General features: G+C 41.9%; 1 protein-coding gene across 2 annotated transcripts in view; it reads left to right on the top strand.

Moving 5' to 3' along the window:
* The window catches only part of MYRFL (myelin regulatory factor like), a 122111-nt gene continuing 98900 nt past the window's right edge, over positions 1 to 23211 (top strand). For both annotated transcript variants that reach the window (XM_059186306.1, XM_059186307.1), the window contains exon 1: positions 1 to 1327. In XM_059186306.1, coding sequence (XP_059042289.1) covers positions 1282 to 1327 — 46 coding nt within the window. In that variant the 5' untranslated portion in view covers positions 1 to 1281. The remainder of the gene's footprint in view (positions 1328 to 23211) is intronic.

The raw sequence follows: 23211 nt of genomic DNA on the forward strand, positions 1-23211 counted from the left end.
CGGAATGTGGGACATTCCATAAGACAATGGGCCTGGATTGTTAAAAAAGTGTCAATGTCATAAAAAGCCAAACAGCTAAAAATGACAATATCTCTATATCTCTATCTTTAAAAGACATAACCAAAGGCAATACGTGAACATTTATTAGGTCCTTGATCAGAAAACAAAAAGTCATATTTGATGAAATATAAAGATATTTTGGGGACAGTGGGATTAAAACTTATGGGATATCAATGGCCTAGCCAAAAATGTATATAGCAAGAGACAAAAAGCAGAAGTGGAAAAATATTAGGAGTTAGTAAATCTGGATGAAGAATGAGTGGATATTTATTTCACGGTACTATCCTTGCAGCTTTTCAATAGATTAAAAATGTTTTCAAGATAACAAGTTGGGGAAAAAGAGAAAAGGAAGGGACTAAAAGACAATTTAATTTCCTAATTGTATTCTTAGGCTACTGTTAAGTAAATGAATAGCTGAGTGGGATAGCAGAACTTTTATATTTAGGAGTGAAACCAGCTAATAATAGTGAACCATATGTACTCCACTGTGAGAGTTACTGAATCAAATGCTGTTTTGTTGCCCATTAGAGGGGCTTCTCATATGTTATACTTCCAAAGAAAATAAAATCTGGAGGAGATAGGCTAGGTGTGTATCAAAGGAATGTAAGTTTCCACTGTGGTTAAATTTGGAAATACTTCACAAATCCTAACTTTTCATTAGCACAAGCCTGTTTAAAATATCTGCTATTCAAGGTATCTAAAAAAGCAATTTCATTGATGTAATTTCTCTAGGTAAAACACACACACACACTCTGTATATTTGCCTGGTTATGGCTAAATTGATCTGGTTGATAGAGAGGGAGAGATAAATATATTGGTGTAAAAGGACAAATGAGAGATAAGACTATGTATTTATTGCCCATTTATGTAATTACATGTGTCACTAAGGACAAAGGTCCTTAAAACAAAGACGAAAGGCAGAGTAGAAACAGTTCCCTTCAGTAAGATAGATGGATTTGTTACCACTTCCCTCACCATGAATTTTTTTTTTTTTTCTGTATGGTCACATATCCTGGTTTTATAATCATTTTGAGAAACTAACCATCTTTCCGGACACATTTGTTGGCAGAAGATAGGCTTCGCTCCAGTAAAAAGAAAATGAAGATTTTTCGAGAGCATTCGTAGGCTTCAAGTTGAGAGGACAGCCCTTACTTCCTGAGCTTTGAGAACCCTTGTTTTGGGAGGAAGTATCTCCATAGGACTCCATAGGACTCCAGCACCATGGATGTGTTAGGGGAAAAGGAGGCCCTGCAGCAGTTCTTTGAAGGTAAGAGGCCAGTTTCCAACATGCACTTCCTGCTTCTGAGAAATGGCTCTGCTCGCAATCACTGTTTCACCTTTTTGGAATTCACTTAAACTTGGCCTGGGAAGAAATGCTGTTGTACTAACTGGCCTAAAATTGGAAGTGGTGGTTTATTTGCTGTGTTTCTAGCAAAAATCAATGGTAGTGATTTAAAAGAACACAGAATTTCCATCTTCTAGCTTGGCTGTTAAAAGAATCACGGGGTCAGCATATCTGTGTTGTCACTGTTTGCCTCTTTCCCGTGCTAGATTGTATTTCTTCTAATCCCCTACGTTTCAAAAATTGCAGGCTTGTCTTGTCTCTAAAATTACTGAATGCAGCACAGGAAGGATGTAAGATTTTATTAAGATAGTTTTCTCTGAGTATATAAAACAGCAAAGGAACACCTCTTCCCCCTTCCCATTTTTGCTTTTCACAACACTTTATTTTGTTTTTTCTTAAGATTTTGCTTATTTATTTGAGAGAGAAAAAGTGAGAGCCTGAGCACAAGTAGGGGGAGGCAGAGGGAGAAGCAGACTCCCTGCTGAGCAAAGAGCCTGATTCAGGGCTCAATCCCAGGACTGGGATCTTAATCCTGGGATTAGGACCTGAACCCAAGGCAATGGCTTAACTGACTGAGCCACCCAGGTGCCCCACACAACATTTTAATAATGTGCAACTGAATAATGATTTGTTTTTGAAGGGACAGGCATACAATAGGAATGCGTACTTTTTCCTCTGAGAGAGGCATACTATAGGACATGGTTACACAGATTTTCTTCCTTCTAAAAACCTGAACTGGTGGTAAAGCTTCTCATATTTAGTGGGGTTGATGTTCTCATGGAGGGTCTGTTGAAAATGTCATTGCCGGGCGCCTGGGTGGCTCAGTGGGTTGGGCCGCTGCCTTCGGCTCGGGTCATGATCTCAGGGTCCTGGGATCGAGTCCCGCATCGGGCTCTCTGCTCAGCGGGGAGCCTGCTTCCTCCTCTCTCTCTGCCTGCCTCTCTGCCTACTTGTGATCTCTCTCTGTCAAATAAATGAATAAAATCTTTAAAAAAAAAAAAAAAAGAAAATGTCATTGCCATTGGAGACTTCAGTATGGCTTTGGTGTTTCATCAGCCATGCTCAAACTTCCATGTGAAGGGAACTGTGACCATACCTTTTATACATTTGAAAGGTATTTCCTAGGAGGAAATAGGAGAATTGAGGGCAGACCTGTTTATTCACAGAATCTGGAGGGCAGTTTGCAGCACATTGAGAAGTGCTTTTGGCCTTTCTTATGATTTGTAGAGTGCCTAATAAATTCTAGATATTAAAAGGTTGAATGGAATTGACCCAACACCAAAAAGTACCAAATACAGAGTGATCATACAAAAGAATTGGTGAGATTCTAGGTCACCATCAGAAGGAATCAATACAATATAGTGGTTTCTGTGGCTTGGATTTTGTCAGAAGTAACAAGAAGAAATGTAAGACCAAGAGAATTATCACATTATCTCAGTTGGGACCCATCCCACGGGATACTTGGGGTCTGATAGTAGCCAGCTCAGTGTGTCCCTGTGGGCCAGGCTTTGCACACAGTAGGCAGACTAACATAGCTCTATTTTATAGTCTATGATTTTATATTCTATGCAACTTTCATTCTAGCAGTGTGTAGCAATCTCCAAGCTCTAGCTACTACTAATGCTTTATTTTAGGGAAACCACCAATTCATTTTATAAAATCATGAAGTCTACTTGATTCCTTCTAGACCTAGAAAGTTCATCTGGTCTACCTTCTGGTTTATTTTACACCAATAGGATTCCTAGACTGTCTTTGTCTTATTTTCAGATGTTTCTAAGGATAGTTTCATGAGTCTTCTCTGTAGCTTGCTAAAATATCCGATTATTATTTTAATAGTATTTTTCTTAGCTTAAACCAAACTGTGTTGCTCCATTTGAAGCCTTTCTTTTCATGAGGGAGCAGTCATTTCTCCTCATTTTAGGAAATAAAAAAAATAGAGCCACTAGCTTAAGTGATTCCCTTCTGCCTGAAAACCATACAGCTGGTTGTCAATTTCTTATTACCTCCACTCTTGAGCAAATACCGAGCACCCACCTTGTGCCTTGGTAGTTTGTAGGGCTTTGTAGTCTTTCCCTTAGATCTTAACGATTCCTTTCTGAAATATTCCTTAGAATGAGGACAGTGAAATTAGATATGGTATTCTCATGAGGAGAGCCAGTTGCTCATGCTCCTGTTCATGTATCAGTTCTTTTTTTTTATTTTTCCTTGAGAGGGAGAGGGAGGAAAGGGGCTGAGAGAGAGCGAAAGAGAGAGCATCTTAAGCAGCTCCCTGCTGAGCATGGAGCCTGACACAGGGCTCCATCTCACACCTGAGATCATGAGCTGAGTTGAAATCAGGAGTTGGCTATTTAACTGACTGAGCCAGCTGGGTGCCCCTGTCAGTTCTAATTAAATGCGATCTTATATTTAAAAAAAAACAAAAACAAAAACAAAAACAAAATGAAGTCTGAAAAATCAAGAAAAATTGTGGCAATTTGTTACCTAGCTGAAAGCTATTTTTCTGTTTCCTCAGATCCTTCAGTCTAAGAAACTAAGCCTTAAATACATTTTCCTCAGGAACGTGTTGGATTGGGGTGCCTGGCTGGCTCAGTTGATAGAGCATGCTACTCTTGATTTTGGGGTCATAAGTTTGAGCATAGAGGTTACTTTAGAAAAATATATTTTTTTATAAGTATCTGAATTGGGGCGCCCAGTTAGCTCAGTTGGTTAAGCATCTGCCTTCGGCTCCTGTCAAGATCCCGGAGTCCTGGAAAGGAGCCCCGTGCATGTCAGCCTCCCTGCTCAGCAGGGAGTCTGCTCCTCCCTGCTTGTGTTCTCTCTCTCTTGCTTGCTCTCTCTCTAATAAAGAAGTAAAATCTTTAAAAAATAATAGGATAAAAAAGTATCTGGATTAACAATATCATTTTCAATTAAATGGTCTTACGTGTCAAAGCTCATGATGATCTTAGTTTTTGTTTTAAACTTTATGCCGAAATCTTTATGATGTGTGTCAGGAAAATGACAAGAACAAAGGGCAATTTCAGGTGGCTAGCAATTCTAATTCTAATTCCCAGTGTGCCACTGATGCAATAGGTAGGTCAGTGAACTAAAGCAGAGAAAGATCGGGTATTCTAGGGATCCCAACGTCCTCTGGGAACTGATACCATGTGACATGTTGGGCTTTTTCAAGAAAGCTGGTACCACTGCAAGAGAAAGGTTATCAGAAGAGAAGCACCTTATTCTATTTACAATAACTAAACTTGGTTACGAGCTAAATTCCTAATAGTGCTGGATTAATTAAATGAATTATGATTTTTCCATGTAATGGAATATTTATAACTATAAAAATGATGATTAAAAATTGTTCATTATATAAAGGGGAAAGGGGGATTATAAATTGGTATATATGACTGAATATATGTGTATACATATATACATGTACATGTAACTTCCCAGAACAAAGTTTATTAAAACTGATTTGTAAACAGTTAATATAGAGATGCCTGGGTGGCTCAGTCAGTTAAGCATCTGCCTTCTGCTCAGATCATGATCCCAGCATCCTGGGATCAAGTCCCGAGTCTGGCTCCCTGCTCAGCGGAGAGCCTGCTTCTCCCTCTCCCTCTGCCTGCTGCTCTGCCTACTTGTGCTCTCTGTCAAATAAGTAAATAAATAAAATCTCAAAAAAAAAAGAGAAGAACATGAAAACAGTTAATATCTATACATACATGCTCACACACAGACCCGGAACTGACTGGATGAGTACGCTTCAAGTATTAAGAGTTGTTATCTCCTAGTGATAAGAACATGGGGATTTTCATTTTCCTCTTTATACTTTACTATTTAAGCACTTAATAGTTGAAATGTATTGTTTTAATCAGGATATGTTAAATAGAGGAGAATGAGTTTAATTCAGCAAAACTCTTCTGTTTAAGATCCATGTATAAAGAAAAAATTACAAAAGACTTTGATACAGGTGAAAAAGATTACAGACCTCCTCCCTAGTAAACCATGCCTAGATCACATCCTTCTGGGGGTATCAAATTCTGTGGGATTTATACCTTTCATTGTGTTATAGCTATTTTAAAACTCTAGATGTTGCAGGTAACTATATCCATGTAAATGATTTTGTTTATAGATAATGCAAATGAACTTGCTTTAAGTGGGTAAAAACCAATTTTGCATTTTCTTGTAAAACCACCCCATGGCCTAGATGGATAGATATAGGTGTTGTAGATCTAGATCTAGATCTGCTGTTTGAATTCTCCTTGAGTAGCTCAGTCAGTCGAGGGTCGGACTCTTGATTTCAGATCAGGTTTTGACCTTGTGGTCCTGGCATCAAGCCCAGGTGAGGCTCCTCGAATAGCAGGGAATCTGCTTCTCTCCCTCTCTCTCCTCCTCTCCCTCAACTCCTCCCCCAGCTCATGCTCTCTCAAATCAATAAATCTTTTTTTAAAAATTAGGTACTTTAATTCTTTGATGTGCATTCATCTTATATTGCATGAAAGTCATGATTTTATCTTTTTTTTTTTTAAGATTTTATTTATTTATATAGAGAAAAAGATAGCGAGAGAGGGAACACAAGCAGGAAGAATTGGGAGAGGGAGAAGCAGGCTTCCCACCAAGCAGAGAGCTGGGTGTGGGGCTGGATCCTAGGATCCTGGGATCATGACCTGAGCCTAAGGCAGACACTTAAGGACTGCACCACCCAGGTGCCCCAGTCAAGATTTTATCTTTAAAATTAGATATCCTTTGATACTTGAAAAGTTTTAAGTTGGTTAACTTGGACTTTTATCGATTTCACCTTAAGTTTGAACCAGATTAATAACAACATTTATTACACATTTACCACGTGCCCAGTACCATGCTATTCACTTTATGTTCATTATTTCATTTAATTCTTACAACAGCTCTCTGGATAAAAAGGAATAAGCAAATGAAATGCAGTAAATCTCATTCTTCAGTTTACTTCTTCTTTTTGTTTTTCCTTTTTTGAAAGCTGTGATTTCACATTCTTAATTCTTGTTTCCTTATGGGTATTTCTTTGGACTACCTTGATATCAGAGGAACTCATCTTTTATTTTCAGGCTTTTTAGAAGATTTTATAAAAACTGATTTGAGGGGTGCCTGGGTGGCTCAGTGGGTTAAAGCCTCTGCCTTTGGCTCAGGTCATGATCCCAGGGTCCTGGGATTCAGCTCCTTACCCGGCTCCCTGCTTGGCAGGGGGCCTTCTTCCCCCCCACCCCCCACCCCCAACCTGCCTTTGCCTACTTGTGATCTCTGTCTGTCAAATAAATAAATTATATATATATATATATATATATATATATTTTTTTTTTTTTTTTTTAACTGATTTGAGGGATGCCTGGATGGCTCATTTGGTTAAACACCTGCTTTCGCCTCAATTCATGATCCCAGAATCCTGGGATAGGGATCTGCATGGGGCTCCTTGCTCAGTGGGGAAACTGCTTCTTCCTCTACATGCAGCTCCCCCTGCTTTTGCGTGCTCTCTCCCTCTGACAATTAGTAAAGTCTTTTAAAAAATTTTAAAAAATTGATTTGAAAAGAATATGTAATTGTTCATTGTGTTTAATCTTTAAGGAGGAAGTTTTCTGAATTGAAAACTTATTTAGCTCTTCTTGGTCTTGTCCTGAAGTACATTCTGAAACATTTGCTGGCTTTTCTTGAAAGCGAAAGAGGAGATTCCTACCCTGACTGCATGGAATGGGAAAAAAACCACATAGTAAGAGCAGATAACAAGGAGAAACACAAGGAAGACACTGGTCCACTGAAACTCTTTGAAGTTTGAGGAGCAGGTGGCTTCTAGAACCTGAAGCTGTGGTCAGGCAGGAACCACCTGACAGCTCCTGAGATCTAAGAGGAAGAACAGTTCATTCAGGAAGCAGCTGTCAGCAAACTTCCAAATAGTCTGCCGCCCTCTCTCTGCTTAAGATTTAAAATGTTAGGTAGCTGTTATTAAGCAAGAATTGTAAGGATGCAGGATAGGCAAAAACATCTGCTGCCCATGAACTGTACAGGGATACCCTGGAGGGCCACGTGTTCAGGCAAATGGGGAAAATACAGAACTCTGGAGTAATGACTCAAGTGCCCAGCCCCCATGGGATGGATCTAGAAAGGCTTCCAAGGAAGGTGAGCAGAATTGTTGAGGAGGAGAAGAGATGTCGCTTAGAATAGTGCCTATGGGGGCACCTGGGTGGCTCAGTGGGTTGAAGTCTCAGCCTTCGGCTCAGGTCATGATCCCAGGATCTTGGGATCAAGCCCTGTGTCGGGCTCTCTCCTCCGTGGGGAGCCTGCTTCCTCCTCTCTCTCTGCCAGCCTCTCTGCCTACTTGTGATCTCTGTCTGTCAAATGAATAAATTTTAAAAAAAGGAAACTATGAATAAATTATTTTTTAAAATGTGCCTATGTGCATATAGTAGACAGTCAGTAATATTAATTGAATAAATGAATGAAAGAACAATGCAAAAGACTATTCTAGTCAACAAAGAGTGATTGAACTTGGGTTTGGAGAACCCAGCAAGTTCAAATATAGGAAGAAGGAAAACTTGCCCAGGAAGAAGCGGAAAGCTCTAGTGAATAGAATAAATGGAAGCAGAGCCGAAAAAGTGTTGCCAGGTGATGGAAAGCCTCAGATGAATGGTAAATGTATGAAGTGGTCCTCGCATGTTATTTCTCCAAAAGTGAAACCAACTCTAACTGGTGGGTGAGTCTGACTTCCTGAACTGAGAGGCATCAGAAGCTCCGAAAACCTATCAGCAGTGTGGGAGGACAAAGCTACAGTGCCCAAGGCTGGCCCTGGGCAAGGCTGTTTTGTGGGGGAAGAGTGTCGTTGGCCTCAGGCCAGGCCCTCAATTCTTTATTTTTCTTTCACTTTGGGGCCACCACTTTCTCAGCTTCTCAGCACCCTTTTGCCCTCTTCTTTCTGCGCCAATAAAACCTGAGCATTCACAGAAGGTACAGACAGCAAATGATCAGATGTCATCACACATCTGTATTGAGCCTTGTCCCTGTGTGCTTTCAGTGGACACGAAGATGTTTTGACCAAATGAATCGAAAAAGGTTGCATCTCTAAGCGTAGGTTTGGTTGTTCTTCAATGGTGGAATTTTAGATGTTGTGTCTTGGCAACATCCTATAGTTATCATTGTAGGACTGATTTTATTGAACATTTATTATGTGCTGGGTATAGAGTTTAATTAGGAACATGGATTCTGAGTCAGCTGTCTTCGATGTGAATCCTGGTTCTGCCATTTATTGCCTCTCGGATGATGGAGGAGGAAACGACTGCAGGTCTTAGTTTCCTTATTTAGAAAATGCGGATAACAGCATTATCCCAAATTTTGGTTGTAATATCTCTACGCCTGGCACAGAGAGCTTAATTAATATTAGCTATTGTTATTCTCGTTGTTACCTTGCTAGCGCTTTCTCTGTGTGACATCAGCACAGTCCTGTGAGGGATTTTTATCCTCCCATGAGAATCAGGAGGCTGGAGGAGGTTAACTTGCTTGAAGATCATCCCGGTAGAATGTGGATGCGAGTTCCTCATATGTCCCTTTTTTTTAATTGAAACAGCCAGTCAAAGTGAGCCAGGGGTTGCCCTCACGCAGAGGGATTCAGTGGTGAACAGAGTCCTTGTTTCGGAGCAGCTCCTCATCTGGCTGAAGAGAGAAGACAAGCAAGGGAATAGAATAACTTCAGAGAATCAATAATTATGAAGAGAATAAAACCAGATAGTTGTGCAGAGAGAGACTGAAGATGGCAGGGAGAGCAGGTGACATAAGCTCAGGTAACCGGGAATGCTTCTGAGGAGGTGGCATTCCGGCAACTCATCCACCAGGGGTAAGATTGCTGGTCAGGGCTGTGTCTGTGTGAGACTTGTGCTCTGTTGCTTTAAGTGAGGCCAGTCATTATGTTTGAATGATTTTCTATTCAGCCACTTAAGTGCAGGCTTAGGGTAGGGGAAGAACTGGGTTTTTACAAAGTTGAGGTTTTCCCAGGTGAGTCCCAGGTGAGAGAAGGGAAGAGAGTGACTAGCCTTTGCAAGGGAGTAATTGGAGTGATGGGCCCTAACTCCTCAGCGGGGTAAGAAGGGAAGGGCGAGTTGCAAGGGGTGAAGAGGTGTGGAAAGGTGGCTGTAAGGTTTATGAATGGGGGATCCCAGTGGTTGAAATGATAAGAGTAGAGGCACCAGTGTCAATGAGTGGAAAGGAAGGGCTGGTCAGAGGACAACACTTGGAACTGAGACTTCAGAGGGTGCAGTTACTGGTTTGATGCCAGGGTTTCGCAGGGCGCCATGACGGAAGGTGTCTGAGGTGAGGTGGAGAAAAGGTGGGAGATGAGGGGTTTAAGAACCCGAGAGGCGGGGTGCCTGGGTGGCTCAGTGGGTTAAGCCGCTGCCTTCAGCTCAGGGCCATGATCTCAGGGTCCTGGGATCGAGTCCCACATAGGGCTCTCTGCTCAGCAGGGAGCCTGCTTCTCTCTCTCTCTCTCTCTCTGCCAGCCTCTCTACCTACCTGTGATCTCTCTCTGTCAAATAAATAAATAAAATCTTAAAAAAAAAAAAAAAAAAAAAAGAACCCGAGAGGCTGGGAGAGTATCGGGTGGATGTGGAAGCCCTGAGGAGTGATAGTGAAAGTGGTGTTGCAGAGGGGAAGAGAGGGAAGCACATGCTGGGTGTCCAGTGAGACATCAATAGTGAATGAGCGAGAGAGTCCTAGATGGTGCTACCAGGAGGGGCCTGGTCATCTGATATGTGCTTCATTGGAAGAAGGGAGGAGGAAAGCTAATCTGAAAACAGCAGAACAGTAAGGAGAACACCTCCCCCTTTTAGCCCCCAGGAACATGTGGGAGCACCTTTATTGGAGATGTTCTGTAATTTAACCAGTTGTTATGGCTGGACATTTGGGCTTGCTCTAGATCTTTCCCTGTTCTACATATAATGTGATCAAGTTTTCCCCCCAAACCCTTTGTTATTTACTTTGTATGAATCTCCTCAAAATAGAGTTACTGGCATATAGAATTTTTTTTTAATTAGTTAAGACAACTTACCTGCTAGGAAGTCCCCCCCCCTTTTAATCAATCTGTAGACTGTCTCTATCACTGCTGTTTGATATTAATTTTCATTTTTTGACTTAAAAAAGATACTCTATGCCCAGAGTTCTTCACCTGGGTTAAATTCAGGGGGATTCAAAGCCTGTGATACTGAGTGGAAACAGGTGTTTGTGTAGGCTAATATGTTAGTGGAAGTCTCCATACTCTTCATCAGGTGCCCAGTGAGGTCTGTGAAGCAGAAGAGCTGAGGAACCCCCTGCTGTGGTCTCGGGTTGTTGGCAGCTTCCCTCACCTGCCCCTCTTGAGGACCCTGAGCCTGGAGCCCCCATGATGGAGAGGACGCCCTTCAAACTAGGGAGAAGATCCTAGACTGGGGCATGGTTTGATAAAGTCTAGAAACTTACTACTTAAAATGTTGTTAAGAGATGGGAAAGGGAGATCTGATGGCATGATTAAAAGCAGTGATGAAAAAAAGTTAATGGTTTCATCTCTGTATTCAGAGCTGTCACCTTATCAGAAAATGCTTATACCAAAGGGATACTGTAACCAAAAGGGGAATGAATTCTTCAAAGTCTGCTCTCAGTTTTACTAGTGGGTATAAAAAAATCTCCAGAAAAAGGTGATTATTTCCTCCGCACTGGGCTTCCTTCAGTCCCCAGGGGTGCTCCCGAAGCACCTGAAGAGAGGCTTCTGGGGGCCCAGTCTGCTAGGCGGAAACTCTCGGCATTGGATCAGCATTTGCTTGTTATTTGAGCCTAACCTGCTTCTAAAAAGATTCTGGGTGTACTTTACATTACCTTAAAATTGATTTAATCAAGTCAATACTAGGGAATGGAAAGGATAATAAAACACGCTGGGGCTGTGGGAATCATAGCAAAATTCAGGTATCAGTGGGTTAGCCACGAGACTGAAATCTCTTCTCTCAACTTTATCCCGCCTCCCAGACATTCACTTCTCTTTCATCACCAAAATACCCTGGAAATACATCTGAAAAATACCCGCTCTATTCTTCACGTCCTATTTGCTTTTCAACCCAATTTAATCAGGCTTCTGCTCTGAATTACTCGATTGGAATTTCTTCTGGATGGCATTAAAAACATTCGACCTCATCCTCCTGGTGGTGACTCTGGGATTCGTCACCATCACCCATTGTTCACTCGTGGAAACTCTCTTCTATTTGATGCCCTGGCACCTTCTCTTCTGGTTCTCCTCCAGCCTGTGTCCTCTCAGGTGCTTTCAATAGTTTGCCCCCTCCTGGTCTGCCCATGAGTCCTGATTCGGAAACTCTCTTATTGGAACATCAAAGCTTACCCTGAGTGGGCATTCCCATGGGTCAACATATCCCAAGTTCTATTGCCAATACCTGGATTTATAGCCTTTTAAAGTACATGTGTTTGAGCCTGGGTGTCCCTCAGTTTTCCCAAATCCACACATTCAAAGTGGAACTCATTAATCTTCTCTCTGATTTCAGTCTTCACTGCCTCCCATGTTCCCTTCGCTCTTCAACAAACCCCCCAAACTGGAAACTGGCGTGTCACTCTTGATGACTCCTTCTACACTCTGTAGCTAATCTTTTATCAAATTGTCGCTTCCACCTCAGAAATGTCTTTCGGCTGCAACCGCCCCCCCCCCTTTGTTCAGAGATTTCATCTCTTGCAAGAATCTCTTAACTTCTGTCTTTCTGTTGACCATCTTCCACTATGCTGTTGACTCATGTAGATGCCATCGCTTAAACATTTCTGTTGAATCTCCTTTGCCTGAGCTCAGTGTAATTGTCCCAAGATAACATTCCAGGTGTCCTATCGCAGGGGACTCCTCCACACTCATATCTATTACAGGTGTTTGATATAAGTGGTTAAGGTCATGCTCCAAAGCCAGAGTTCCAATCTTGACTCTGCCCCTTGCTAGCTGTGTGATCTTCCTCCTACTTCATATCTCTGTGTCTCATTTATGTACCTATAAAACCAGAATATTCCTTGTAGCTATCTAATAGGGTTTGGGAAGGTGATATGATGCTGTCTACATGAGGCTCAGAATAGTCCCTGGATTACTATATTTTTGCTATTACTATTATTATCTTCAATATTGTTCTTACTATTACCTATACCCCAGCCTCACAACTTCTCATGGTTTCTTGAATGCTTCCTGCCCTTTCATAACACTGGATCTTTGACTGTGCCCTCTCCCCAGAATGCACTTTCCTACTTCTTTCTCCAGCAGACTTCCCTGAGCTAAGTTAGAAGCAAAATTCTCCATGCTTCTCCCGCACTTTGTCTACACCCTTGGGTGCGCACCCTTCACATCAAAGTTCAGTTTCTGTGTTTTGCATGTCTGTCTCCCACAGAGGACAGTGTAAGCATCTCCCTGTAAGGATTTGTCTTTGTCTCGCTCATCTTTGAAGGCTCTCTGTCTTGCATGTTGCCGTTACTGAAAAGATGTTTGTTGAATGTGTGTTAAGTGAGTGAAATTCTTGACCAGACTTTCTGGAGAAACAGAGTTTCTTTTGCCTTATATGTAGCTGTTCAGTTTGTGCTCATTTTCTCACTTTTCTCTGGATATCTCATTTTCTCTGGGTATTAAATATCCAGACCAACTCTGGAGAGGAAGTCACAGCTCCTCACCGATGTTTGTTATGTAGATTACTCTTGGATCTGTGACCTAGGGTGGTTTCCTCTGTTCTCCTTAAAAGGAGCTATTAGCGGGAAGGGAATTGAAGGTGGTGTGGCGTTCAGTAGAAAACAAGGCAGAGATGCTAACTGGGGATGGAGAGATTCAAAACCCAAGTCCCTTTATGACAGGTTCAGGCTCTGACTCAAACTGAGCCATTAGCTATGAAGCAAAATGAATACTTAGAAGCCATCAGGAGACTTTCGGAGTCTAAGAGAGGAGTGGATGGTGCAATCCTGAGGAAGAATAAAGGTCCAGGGGCGCCTGAGTGGCTCAGTCAGTCAAGTGTCTAACTCTTGATCTCAGCTCAGGTCTTAACCTCAGGGTCATGAGTTCAAGCCCCATGCTGGGGTCCATGCTTGGTGTGGAGCCCACTTAAAAAAAAAAAGTCCAAGCATCAGGGAACACAGTCAAGGTAATGGGGGTTGCAGGAATGATCTTGGGGATTGTCTGATTACAGGTCTTGCCCATGTTTTATAGTCCACCCACATGACCTTTGGAAATTAGGCACCTTTACAAATCACACACATTAACCCTGAGCTCCTGACTCCAGTCTGCATGTGTGGTGATGAGTGACATGGTTCTTAGACCACAGGCTTTGCTTCCAGATTGCCCTGGGTGGAAATCTCAGCTCTACCATGGACTTAGGGTGCAGCCTTGGCAAATGACTGGGTCTCTCTGAGCCTGTGTCCTCAGCTATCAAGTGAAGTAGATACTGTTTCATAGGAGAGGAATGAGAAGAAGTAAGATGATCTTAGGCAAAGGGCTTTGCATGGTGCCTGACCCACTGTTACTGCCCAGTGCAGTAGTTTTATCAGTAACCTATAATTAAGAAACTGTTCATTCTTTTAAAGGAGCTCCCTGAAGCAGCCTGTGATCAGTCAGAAAACTACTAGCCTGTAATGAACACTTGATGTGACACGCTGTACCAAATCTTAAGCTGTATTAATTCTTAATTTGCACAACAAAATGAACAATGAGATAATGTTATCACCACTTTATAGATGAGGAAAGAGAGATTCAGAGTTCGTATCTGGCCCAAAGGAACACGGCTATTATGTCTGAGAGCTTGGAGCTAGGCAGAAGCCTGTCTTACTCCAGAGGCTTGTGTTCCTCGTCACTCCGCCCAGTGTTTTCTGAATAGGTTGCAGAGGACCATCTATAGACTTAGCTGCCGAACTTCCGGCTCCTGTTCAAATAACTGGGATGCGCACGTGCGCGCGCACGCGTGTGTATGACAGGGCGCCAGTTTGCATGTAATTCCATTCCATAGATGAAATTATTCTGGAGTCTGAGTGATTGGTACATTAGTGTCATCCGGCTTTTTCTTTTTCTTTTTTGCAAAACCCAGCTCCAATGCTATGAGATGAGGTGTTAGGGATAAAAAGGCAGTAGTTTATGTTCATAGAGCAGGCAGTTACAGATTCCCAGAAGACAAGGCTACCCAGTAAGAATGCAAAACTAGAAGAATACCAGCCCTGGCCTGAGCACTGCTCAGAGCAAATCAAACATCTGTAGAGGGGATTGGGGCAGGGGGGTTCCTCAGAAGTGTAGTAGGAAATATTGACTCTCCAACTTGGCTTTTTTTGGTAACCAGAGTCAGAACAAAAAGCCCAGTGAGAGGATACTCCGATATCTGATTCGCTGATGGTAGCAACATAAGAAGCAATTGTCATGCTCAGTAATATGAGATAATGTGTTCTAAGGAGAACGTGAGATGACTTGACAGCTGGAAGGAGTGTCACTCCACCAGGGTGAAGCCGATCAATAGCCTCAAATATTAGGAGCTGAGAAATATGCTTCCTGTGAATTTATGGCTGTGGGTGGTGGCATAGGCTTTGGTGAACCAGGCAGACCTGGGTTTGAATCCTGATTCCCCTGCTACTTAGTTGTGGACCTTGGGCTAATGACTTAACATCCTAACATTTCAGTTTTCTCCATCTATAAAATGGGGATAATAACATCTGGTTCTTAGGGTTATGGAGATGAATGAGGAAATAAATGATAGCTATTGATTTTATTATAACATTTGCAAGTGTGAAGGAACCAAGTTGCTTGCTTGCTTGCTTTTGAAATAAGAATGAGTACAAGCTACACACACACACACACACACACACACACACACACACACACTTCTTTTTCAAAGAAACACTCTTGTCTCCAGGGAGTTATTACAACTTTTACATGTTCACATTAATTCCAGAGCCTTTATAATCATAAAATCCATTTATAGCCCTTAGTTGCCAAGCAACATAGGACAAAGTACTGAGTATTTCCTTTTATTGCAAAAGGTTCAGCTTTTCCATATTGGTCTTGAAATCAACATTTTTCAGAAAAGACGGAACCGTGAAAATACTGTATTTCCAAGGTTTTTTGAGCATTCCTTGCTTGGGGATACGATCAAAGCTGAAAACAATATATTGTTATTATTATCCTGTTCTTGAATAGTCTAAAGCATTTTGTGCTAATTTCACAGTAAATCTTTAAGAAGGTCTGAAGATGGGAGACTGCAAATTTAGTTTAAGGGGAGAACTTGCTTCATATAATCTACATTCTGAGGATGCTCTCACTGTAGGAGAACTAGTTCTTTGATCCATCATTGTCTTTCCAGAAAGACTGGGATGACATAAAATTCATATGAAGAATGCTGTCTGCTGACCTTGGTAATTGATGACCTCAAACATGTCATTCAACCAGGCTTTGACAGGGTTTGGGGAAGCTGGCTTTGAGGCATATAACTGAACTAAATTCTCTTCTTCTTTGAAAAGTACTAATGGTTTTAATTATTTTTTGTTGTTTTGCCTGTGGATAATTAGGAGGTAAAGGTTGAAAGTCCAAAGAGAATTGAAAGAGTATATTACTATTTAATAGTCTATAAAGGATCCCGGTATGACTTACATTTTTAACTGCTCATAAAAGCATGTATAGAAACAGTTTTTAAAATTTGTATAGCTATTTCTCTATGTGCGTGTATTAAAACAGGACAGAACAGATTAGAGTATCTCACCTGGAATTTTACTCTCCTGTCCCACATGCATTGTGCACATGCAGTGGATTCCACAGATGCAAAGGGTGGAAGCAACAGTCCTCTTTTCTTCCTTCCCTTGTTGGTTAGTCAAGCCTGTTGCTTTGAAACAAATCTGTTAAGTCACACAAGATGTTTTATATGCAGGAAGACGCAGAAAGGACATCTACAAACTATTTCTTACAAATTTTCCAAGGTTGGAGCTAACCAAGACTCTTCTGCTAAAAGTAAATGTACTTTGGGATGATTTTTCTGTGTGACTATAGAAGAGTAAGATCTAGTAAAGACTAGGCTAATTCCAATTGATCAGTAGAAGGGCACTTTAAAATCTCTTATCCTGGGGTCCTTGGGTGGCTCAGTGGGTTAAAGCCTCTGCCTTTGGCTCAGGTCATGATCGCAGGGTCCTGGGATCGAGCCCTGCAGTGGGCTCTCTGCTTCCCCCTCTTTCTCTGTCTGCCTCTCTGCCTACTTATGATCTCTGTCTGTCAAAAAAATAAATAAAATCTTTTTTTTTAAAATCTGTGATTCATGCATCTCAAGAAGTGTTGTGCCTTAAGAAGTATTTGGAGAACTTTCATTTCTTCTTTGTATCTGCATGGGGATGACAGAAAGACAGAAGTCTGCTCCTGGAAGAAGGAGGCTCCTGTGTGAAAATCTGAGTTAGCCTTTCATGATAGTCAGGGCTGGAAACCATGCTTTGGACTTGGTCCTCCCTTTGCTGGCTGTTTATGGAAATGTTGGAAAAAATAAAAGTATACTCAGCCACCAATTTTTTAAAAAAGATTTTATTTATTTATTTGACAGACAGAGATCACAAGTAGGCAGAGAGGCAGGCAGAGAGAGAGGAGGAAGCAGGCTCCCTGCCGTGCAGAGAGCCAGATGGAGGGCTCGATCCCAGGACCCTGGGATCATGACCTGAGCGGAAGGCAGAAGCTTTAACCCACTAAGCCACCCAGGCGCCCCTTAACCACCAATTTTGACATTGTTTTATTTTGCCAGTTCATTCCTTACCCATCTTCAAGGTTTTCCTCTCACTCATCCAGTTGTATTATATTTGTTGATGGCATTTGACATTTCACAAACTCTCATTTCTGTCATTCATTGGTCCCTCTTGCAATCCTGAGAGGAAGGCGTTTTACAGATGAAAGAAATGGAGCCTCAAAGAAGTTGAAAGATATGTCTAAAACCACCCTGGTAAATGCCAGTGGTGGTGACAAAACCTTTATCTTCTCATCCCAAGTCCAAAGCTCTTTCCCTCTGGATACCCCTTCAAGGAGAAAGAGGTAACACTTGGCTTGGCTCATTGGCTTCCATATTCTAGGGTAGAAGTCAGACTAATACTTCAGTAAACATAGACAGCCTCCTCTCCCTTACCTATCCCCAGTCACCATGTTAATCTCCCACAAACTCGCCTCTGGCTACCTCACTGCACCCGTTTTCCAGAACAGGGCCAGTAAGTTCCTATCATTTGGGCCTTCACTTAACCCCCTGCTTTGATGATCTGATCTGCCTTGACTGCAGTGATTGATCTATTGTTCTGAGTCCTGTGTTTGGGGTGTGAGGACGAGGAGCAGAGAAGGATTAAGAAGGGAAAGAACATTTATTATGTGCTGAGCACTAGTAGTGTTGAAGAAAAAATTGGTGATACTTGTTAAAGCCTGGTAAGGATGACTTTATTCAAGGGAGGGACTATCAAGATGGGTCTAGTGACCACTGTGATGGAAATTTGCAATGGGGAAGAGAGACTGGGCTCAACTCTGTGTGGGCAAGTGGGACTGTCTAGCCCAGGAGCAGGGTAAGAGAGGGATTCTAGCTAGACTAGCCTAACAGAATTCTTGCTGGAAGCAGGCTAGGGTGACCCGCCGTCTCCTGGGGCAAGGTGAGGTTGAGGAACCTGATTAGATGTCAAGGGTGATCAGATCTGGAGGATGGGTGATTCTGGTTAAACTTACCATCAGGATTCTTGCTACAATTGGACAACATGGACAGAAACATGAAAGTAGGCCTTGTTGGAAAGTTCGGAGAGGCCTGAGTAGTTTGATCTCCGGTGAACCTGTCAGCAGGTTCAGGAACCTGTCAGGATTACACATCACATTTAGTCTATGAGCCATGCACTAAGGTGGTAACAACCCTCCACCCCCCCCCCCCGCCAGATAAGGAAACAGGCCCAGGGAAGTTCAGCAGAACTAGAATTTATCTCAAGTTGGCCTGGTGGCAGTTCTCCAGATCTTATGCTTTTCCTCGCCTTCATGTTATATGAAGCTCCTGCTTCTGGATCGCCCTTCTCTGCCCTGCTCACCTGGCTAATTGCTGTTGACGATGGAGGTCTCTGCTTTCGCATCATTCCCTTGGGGCTTCTGCACATTCCTAGTACTTTCTACTTCATCATGAAATACATGCCTTGAAAAGGCATATATTGCCTTTTTCTGGGTCTCCCTCCCACAGACAACTGGAAGGAAGGAACTATGTCTCATTCATTCCTTTGGCCTAAGCGGCCAGGGGCTGATGCATAGTCATCACTCCAACCCATTTATCAAATCAATAAATAAAAGCCCCAAGCCAGGTCTTCTTCCAAGTCTGTTGGATTTCCCTCCATTATTTCTCACATCCAAGAAGATCTGAGTCTTCATCCCACAGTCGCAGATGACCCAGTCCTCGGTCAGTGTCCTGCTGGGCTGCCTTCCCCTCCCTAACCCCCTATCTACCTGGCTTGGCAGGACAGGAAGGCACTGCTGAGGCAGGACGGGTGTTCTTCAGAGCCACAGGGTGGGCAGCTTCTGTGGCACATTTCCCTGAATATGTGCCATGCAGGGTCTACCCACTGGGGGCATTGATTTCATATTCAACATTGTACATTCCAGAGGATCCAAACCACCTGGTAAGCTTATGGGTAGATAGCCGCCCTTTAGCTCTCCGTCCTCTGGGGTGTTTTCCTCTTCATACTTTCCCTTCTTCCTTCTTCTTCCTCTTTTTTGGCCCTTGGTGAAATAAGAGCTGCTAAGAGACCAAACCAGAGCAATAATTCTTCAACAATTTTGAACATAAAATAAATGAGATTTCTTGATGTGTTCCTATACCACTTGAAAGAAAGGTTGTAAGCTTCTGTTTGCCAAATTTCTCTTCCACAGTTAAAAATTAATATTGGTTAACATGCAGTTGATTGTGTTTTATTCATTTCCCTGTGTATATTAACCTTAGTATATGTTAGTGAAGAGAAAGGGCACAAAGCATAAAAGTTTCATCCTCATGTTGAAGGGCTGGGAGGAAGCTCGGCTGTAAGGTTTTACAGCTCCTGGAAAACTGGGTTCCCAGATTCCCAGAAAAGCCAGAGTATCTTGCTTAATTTATATTCCAGATCATTAATTTGAAAGGAGAAGAAGTGTGAACTTGATAACCAATTAATTAAACATTGAAATATGACATGAAAATCGAGGTTACATGGGGGCAATAGACCGACCATTTCCCCCTCCTACTTTAAATCCATGCAAAAGTTTACATTATTCACCGAGAAACTGTGCAAATTGCCATAAGGGCAGCAGTCCAAAGGTACTGAACCAATCAACAATCATTTATTATTTACGCTGAGTGGTTCCTGAGTCTGTGAAAAAGCAAATTGGACACATTCATCTGGAACTGTCATAACGTTGATGCTGAAAGGTCATAGATCTACTACATTTTTAAGTTGTATATGGCAGACACCATCAGCTGCCTTCTCAGTAGTGGTCCAGCCACCTTCTTTTCTGCTGGCAAAAGCTTTTTCTATTCTGAGAGAGGAGGAGAGTCCTGAGCTCAGGAAGGGTAGGCTCTAATGTAATTGATTTAAATCAGGTATCACAATCAAGTATCAAGTTCCTCCTCTTTCTCCCCTTGTCTTCATAATTCAGCAGCTATAACTCTTTTTTGCAATGCCTTCCATCTTCTTTTCTATAAAGGGAAAATTTCTGTATTTGCTGAAGCACATAACAATATTAATAATACCTTTGACATGTCCTTTACATTTTTACCATGAACGTTATTGTTTTTCATTAGTTTTTGAGTTGTTTGCCCCAACCCTACTTTCCTTCATTCTTTTGCATGATTTTGCAGAAAGCAAGGTTGTTCAAGAACACATATATTATGGGAGAGTAGAAAACACCGGAGCCCGGTGTAAGAACAATTGTGCTTATTATAACTTGAGTAAGTTGCTTAAGCAGGCTAAGGACATTTGGTTTTCTGAGAAATGGAGATGATAATAGTACCTATCTGATAGAATAAAATTATTTTGCAAGTCAAATGAGAATGAAATGTAAAATCCTTAGCACAATACTGGTCCATAAAAAGTGCTCAACAGACTTACCAAGTATTGTTATTGTTCTTCTCCATTGACCATCTTTTGTGTGGCTTGACTGGTGAGTCTTTCCCACTCTGCTGGATCTCCCCTAGACACCCTATTTGTCAACATTCCTCTGAAGGTGTGGAGCCCGGGTCATCAAGGTCAGATATGTGCATAGAGGAAGAGGGCCTCACCATCCTAGTTCTGTACTCAGTGATTTTATTAGTATAATTCTACATTAGTTTCTCTGTCTTCCCGATACTTCCTCATGATGGCCCAACTAAAAGACCTTTGTCTGTATCCCTATTCACTCATAAACCAAGTTTCCCCATCTCCTGTTTACGTTAATTTAAAAAGTTAATGTAGAGCTAAACACTTAATGTGCTAACTGTCCTCTTGTCAGAGTTAGCTATCAACCCAGTCAGCCTGAGATTAGACCCAACTCTTTCAAAACATATCACTCCCTGCCTGTATCCTTCAGGCCATCTGTATACTTGACCAGTTTGCCTTCCTTATTCTTCTAAAAACAAAACAAAACAAAACAAAAACAAAAACAAAAAACAGATAATCACATCAAAAAATGGGTAGAAGACATGAACAGACACTTCTCCAAAGAAGACATACAAATGGCTAACAGACACATGAAAAAATGTCCATCATCATTAGCCATCCGGGAGATTCAAATCAAAACCACATTGACATACCACCTTATACCAGTTAGAATGGCCAAAATCAACAAGACAGTAAACAGCAAGTGTTGGAGAGGATGTGGAGAAAGGGGAACCCTCTTACACCATTGGTGGGAATGCAAGTTGTTGCAGACACTTTAGAAAGCAGTGGAGATTCTTTAAGAAATTAAAAATAGAGATACCCTATGACTCTGCAATTGCACTACTGGGTATTTACCCCAAAGATACAGTTGTGAAAAGAAGGGTCATCTGTACCCCAATGTTCATAGCAGCAGTGGCCACAGTTGCCAAACTGTGGAAAGAGCCAAGATGCCCTTCAACAGACCAATGGATTAAGAAGATTGGGTCCATATATACAATGGAGTATTATGCTTCCATCAGAAAGGATGAATACCCAACTTTTGTATCAACATGGACAGGACTGGAGTGAAATAATGCTGAGTGAAATAAGTCAAGCAGATAGAGAGTCAAATATTATATGGTTTTGCTTACTTGTGGAGTATAAGGAGTAACACAGAGGACATTGGGAGATGGAGAAGAGAAGTGAGTGGGGGGAAATTGGAGGTGGGGGGGACGAACCATGAGAGACTGTGGACTCTGAGAAACAAACTGAGGATTTTGGAGGGGAGGGGGTTGGGGTTTGGGGTGAGCCTGGTGGTGGGTATTAAGAAGGGCCCATATCGCATGGAGCACTTGGTATGTTGCATTAACAATTAATCTTGGAACACTGAAAATAAAATAAAAATCACAAATAACATTATTGACAAGGAGGAGAGCAGAGGCATTTCATACTAAATTTTAGGATTTTTCTCCAAGTTAGCATTTTGGGATATAATTGTTTTCCCAGGTATATATTCTCCTAATCCTAATGCAATTTCCTCTGCCTTTCTCCATCTCATTGACAAATATAACCATCCTTGACTGCCTCCCTCAAATCAGATGGAAGCCCTGCTCCTTCGGTCTGACTTATCACACTATATTGGCACTGCCTGGTCTTTTTCTGTGCCCTTCCCCGACCTTGAGGGTAAGATCGAGTGTTGCTCACTATTGTATCCTGGTGGCTAGCACATAGACACTTCATCAAATATTAATTAAATGTTGAATGAATTAATTAGCAATTTTGTTAGCAAAATTTGCAACAATTTTATAGCAAGTGTCTCACTGAAATCAAGAGACCCATTTCCACGGAGAGTCTCCGAATCTGGTAGTTGGAAAGCAGAACAGGCCAGGAAATGAAGTGCAGGCAGTTTCTTCGATGTCTTCTGCTGCTCTTAAGAGTCCAGTAGCCAAGTTTTTAACGATCCTTTCTAGAATTTTGCACCTGTGACAGTTCTGGAAAACCTACATGGGCGTTGCCCTCCTGTTACACAATGTGCTTGAACTTTCTTTACTCAAGTTGAATAAAGGTTAATTTTCATTTTATCTTTTGATTATTGGGGACATAAATTTCAGGTGATTCATATCATGTTAAAGTCCAGAGACAGTCTTTTAATTTGGTCACTATTACCAACAATGGGTCATGTTCACTGTAGTTTTAAAGAACTGATTAGATTCTTCCTGGATTAACGTAGGCTTACCTGTACAAGAAGAACTGGGGAGATTCCCAGACTTCCAGGTCATTAGGTGGAGTTCCTCTTGGGAGCAGGGCCCTGGTGCTCCTTTTTGTCTAAGTGCAAAAACAGGAGGACATGATACCAGCCAGAGCAGATAAAATCCTCAAGCTCCTTCTCTTGCTCCTCACCTGACTCTCTCATTTTTCTTATCTCAAGGCACCAGTACAACCTCCCACCAATCATCATGCTAAAACAGGGACTAGTGACTTGCCTAGATTCCTTCCATCCCATCACAGAGTCTAGTAGGCATCTCCTCTCAAATACCACCCACATTCAGTGATGTGCTGGTGAATGTTCAACAACCAACTCTTGGGGGGAAAGAAATCCCAATTTGTAGTGTTTGCCAATTTCCATGGTGTAAATACACCCTCTATGGCTGGTTTCAAGTTGCTAACATGAAAACACTAAATATGGCGTGGGGAAGAGATGTGCACAAGCTTATACAAATTGGTTC

Source organism: Mustela lutreola, chromosome 8, assembly GCF_030435805.1.
Source record: "Mustela lutreola isolate mMusLut2 chromosome 8, mMusLut2.pri, whole genome shotgun sequence".
NCBI classification, from domain to species: Eukaryota; Metazoa; Chordata; class Mammalia; order Carnivora; family Mustelidae; genus Mustela; species Mustela lutreola.